The sequence below is a fragment of the Elephantulus edwardii genome, unplaced genomic scaffold (genome assembly GCF_000299155.1).
Source record: "Elephantulus edwardii isolate Elephantulus edwardi_28Jun2011 unplaced genomic scaffold, EleEdw1.0 scaffold00002, whole genome shotgun sequence".
NCBI lineage: Eukaryota > Metazoa > Chordata > Mammalia > Macroscelidea > Macroscelididae > Elephantulus > Elephantulus edwardii.
The window spans coordinates 15431858-15436118 of NW_006399752.1; the positions used below are offsets into that span (position 1 = coordinate 15431858).

General features: G+C 46.9%; 1 protein-coding gene across 1 annotated transcript in view; it reads right to left on the reverse strand.

The window, feature by feature from the left end:
• Positions 1-1979, reverse strand: part of DCBLD1 (discoidin, CUB and LCCL domain containing 1) — a 97272-nt gene extending 95293 nt beyond the window's left edge. The window contains exons 1-3 of the mRNA XM_006879149.1: positions 1889-1979; positions 433-521; positions 15-286 (exon numbers count right to left, since the gene is read on the reverse strand). Of these exons, the coding sequence (XP_006879211.1) occupies positions 15-286; positions 433-521; positions 1889-1979 (452 nt within the window). The remainder of the gene's footprint in view (positions 1-14; positions 287-432; positions 522-1888) is intronic.
• Positions 1980-4261: the final 2282 nt, after the last annotated feature.

Genomic DNA, 4261 nt, shown 5'->3' on the forward strand with positions numbered 1-4261 from the left:
GTCTCCCGCCCCGCCCCGGCCGGCCCGCGCGCAGGCCCCCAGAGGAGGAAGTCCCGCTCTCCCGCGGCGGCAGCGAGGCCAAAGGCGCGTCCGGAGCAGCCCCGGGTCCCCGCAGGATACCCGGGTGCAGTAGGCTTCGGTCTCTCCTTTCCCTCCTCCTCGCAATGCCCGTGAACCTGGAAACCGGGAAGACACCTGGCCGGGAGACCCGCCCCGGGTCCTCCCTTGAGAGCCTGAGGGTAATGGGAGCCCAGGCAGGCTTGCTGTCCTTCCAGGCTTGGCCAGCCTGGGAGAGGTGGGCATACCAGGCTTATTTCAGGAGAACCCGAAATATTTTGATGATAGGTTCATGATAGTGACAAGACTCAGTTCAAGTTCCCTATTGGTTCTTTCATTCATTCATTAATTCATTCCTAAGTTTCAGCAATGTACCTGCCAAACAGTGCAACGCCCTTGTGGTCTTTGCAGACGTTTGAAATAATCAGGCTGGAAGGGTGTGAGTGGAGCATTTTCAGGACGATCTAATTAGTGAACGAGAAAACGGGCTCAGTCAGCAAAGGAAGGCCTCTCTAAGAAAAAGCCATCTAGCCACGGACTTAGGGGTGGAGGACGGGAAAGCAGACAGGTGTGTGGTGGAATTGAAGGAGCAAAGAGCCGAGCCAGGGAGACTAGAGCAGGGTGGACAAATAGGTGAAGGTGGGGGCTAAGAGAAGGGACCAGAAAACATGCAGGGTTTTAGACGCTTTGCAAAGGGCATTTTAGTTTGACCCTCAAAGCAATGAGTAATCACAGAAGGCTTCAGCAGGAGTGACACAATCTGATTCCATCAGGGTGGAGAAGGGCTCTTGGAGGGCAGGCGAGAAAGAAGAATTTCTAGGCAATTATTCAACAGTCTAAGGAGCTCTAGTGGCCCCTTCCAAAGAGAACTGCACGGCTCACTCAAAGGTGGCACCACTCTGTCTGAGTCCGAGGGAGAAAAATGGGCACTATCCTGTCATAAGGTTTGTTGTTGTTATGTGCCGTTGAGTCGCTTGTGACTCGTAGCGACCCTATGTACAACAGCTTCTAAACTCTGCTCTGTCCTGTGCCAATCGCACTGTCTCCGACACACTCATCCCGATTGCCCCAGTCACCGAATCAATCCATCTCCCAGAGGGCCTTCCCCTCCTGAGCCTGCCCTCCACCCTCCTAAGCTTCAAGTCTCTCTCCAAGGACCGGTCCCTCCTTACAACACGACCAAAGTATGTCAGACGAAGCCCTCAGAATCCTTGCCTCCAAGGAGCAGCCCGGTTTAACCCTCTTTAGGATGAATCTGTTTGTTTTCTTAGCAGTCCATGGCACCCTCAACACTCTTCTCCAACACCAAAGCTCAAAAGCATCAATTCTCCTTCTATCATCCCTGGTCATTGTCCAGCTCTCTGACACATAACAAGTGATTGCAAAGACCATGGTCTATACCAGATGCACCTTAGTCTCCAGTGACACATCATTGCTCTTGAGTACAGCACACAAAAATTCCATACAGGGTCAGCTGAGGGTAGATTAGGACTTGAGAGCCAGAGGATGATTATATTGAGCAGAGCAAAAAAGTGGAAAAGACAAAGATTGAATACCTGTTTTAAAGACACGCCTACTCCTGCACTTCCCTGGACCCTTATACCACTGCATGTAAGCCTTCTCTACTGGATTCCTGGGTAACACATAGCCACAGCTAGGCCTGGAGGGTGGGAAGTGTTGTTATGCACTACAGGGTCAGAACCCTTAGATGACCCTCCAGCAAGTTTTCAAAGACAGTAAACCACGTGGGAGGTGATTGCCCGTAGTTCTCTCTCACAGGGCTAGTGGATTTTAACCCAGTGCCTTTGGGTTTAGCAGTGCAAGTCCTTACCATTGAGCCACCAGAGGTCCGTGGAGGTGAAAAGAAGAGGAGCTAACAGGCAGGGCAAGCCTATGGTGGCAGCAGGGAAGCAACAGCACATCTTTCGCTCATTTATCTCAGTTTAACAAACAAAACTCTCTCCGTGGGTTACTGAGACTGTAAATCTAAACCAGAGGAGACCGCCCATCTTTCTCCCATTGAACAGCTGGTGGATTTGACCTGCTAGAGACTTTCTGATAGCAGTGCATAGCATTACGGACTGTGCCACCAGAGTGAGCATGTCTTTCTGCATTCTTAAATGGTTTGAAGTTTTGAATGAAATTGTCTTTGTAGCCTTATTTCTTAGATGCAGCTTAGGAGTGCTAGTGCCACAGTGATTAAAGAACTTGGCTGCTAATGGAAAGGTCCATTCGCTTCTCAGTGAAAGAAAAAGGTGTCACTTTCTGTGAAGACAGAGGAATGGTGGGAACCCTGGGGGGCAGTTCTACTCTGTCCTTCAGCGTTGCTAGGAGTCTTTGACTGGACAGCAATGGTTTAGGTCTGAATCCCAGGAAAGCCATTGATGGGATGAAATACACCTGGCAAGAACAAATATTCTCTCTAGGTCTGTTTCCTTGAGAAATAGAAAATTTATATACCATGGACTGCCAGGAGAACAAACAGGTTTATCCTGGAGAGGGTGAAGCCAGGCTGCTCCTTTGGGCATGTTGCAAGGAGGGACTGGCCCTTGGAAAGGACATCATGCTTGGAAGGGTGGAGGGACAGAGAAAGAGAGGGAGACCATTGATGAGATGGATTAATACAGTGACTATTAGGATAATAAGGGTAAGTGTGTCAGAGACAGTGAAGTTGGCACAGGATAGAGCAGGTTTCAGGGCTGTTATACATAGGGTCACTATGAGTCACAAGTGACTGGATGGCACATAACAACAACTGAGTCATAGGCGACCCTATGAAGGAAAGATCTGGACACTTGTATATCTTTCATTGTTTCTCCAAGTTCATAGGGTTTCTGGAAGCAAGCTATTTCAGAAGTGGATGCCACTCCTGATTCCAAGCTTGTTTTAATCGGGGAGCCCCACCAAACACTGTCCATCATGGGTAACCATTATCACATTTGATGCATCAGTGTCACAGTGTTCAGCATCACAGCAAACACGAGTTACCTCTGTACAGCAAATGGACAGACCAGCGCTATACAACTTAGAAGAATGACCAAAACCAATTAAAACCAGGCATGAAGGCTGCAGATTAAAATCACCCACCTTTGGCTTGGTAGCATCAAGTTCTGTCCACTAAGCCAACAGAGCTCTCTCTATGTTGTTGAAATGTGTTACACAAAGTTTGGGCTTGGTGTAGATACTCAATAAGTAATACATTTTACTATTTTTTTTGCACGTAAATATACAAGCAATGAAAATGTTGAAAATGCTCTTATGCTAATGTGGGGAAATATCCCTTTTCCAGGATACCCTGCTATGCTGAATAACATCTTGTTGTTGTTGTTGTTGTCAGGGGCCAATCTACTGGCTCAGAATGACTCTATGCACAACAGACGGAAGCTGTGCTGACCCCACACCATCCCTATCGCTGCTGCACTTGAGCTCATTATCATTGACACTGTGTCCTTTCATCTAGTGGGGTATCTTCCTCTTCTTTGCTGGTGCTCTGCTTTCCCAAGCTTGTTGTCCTTTTCCAAGGACTAGTCCTCCCTGATAACATGTGCAAAATATGTGAGACAAAGTTTCACTATCAAATAACTGCACTTTTTCCAAGACAGATTTGTTCGTTCTTTGGACAGCCCATGGTATATTTAAAACTCCCCACATGACACTTCAAAAGCATCAATTCTTCTTCAATATTTCTGACTCATAATCCAATTTTCACATGCATATGAAGCAATTGAAAATACTATGACTTGGTCTTTCAAATTGAACTCTTGCTTTTCAATATTTTAAGAGATCCTTGTCAGCCAGTTTCCCCAGATTTCTCTTTTACTTCTTTCTCTTTATTCTTTTTTTCTCTTTAGAAAAATGAGTTTAGGCTGTACTCTGACCAGTTTGGTTCTGTGATCTCTGAATTAACAAAAGTACAATCGAAAGCATTGTTCACTAGTGAGGAATTCACAGGGCAAAGCAGGGGGGCTCCCAAGGGTTACTTTTTGCATCTCGAGTAATACTTTGAGAGAAGTAAGTGGAATAGACATCCCCTCACCATCCCTGCCCAGAATCTTGCTCCAGATAAGTTGAGAGCTCTAAGATCTAGTTGTTGTTGTTGTTATGTGTTGTCAAGTCGTTTGCGACTCATAGCGACCCTATGTACAACAGCCCTAAACTCCGCTCTGTCCTGTGCCAATCTCATTGCCTCTGACACACCCATCCC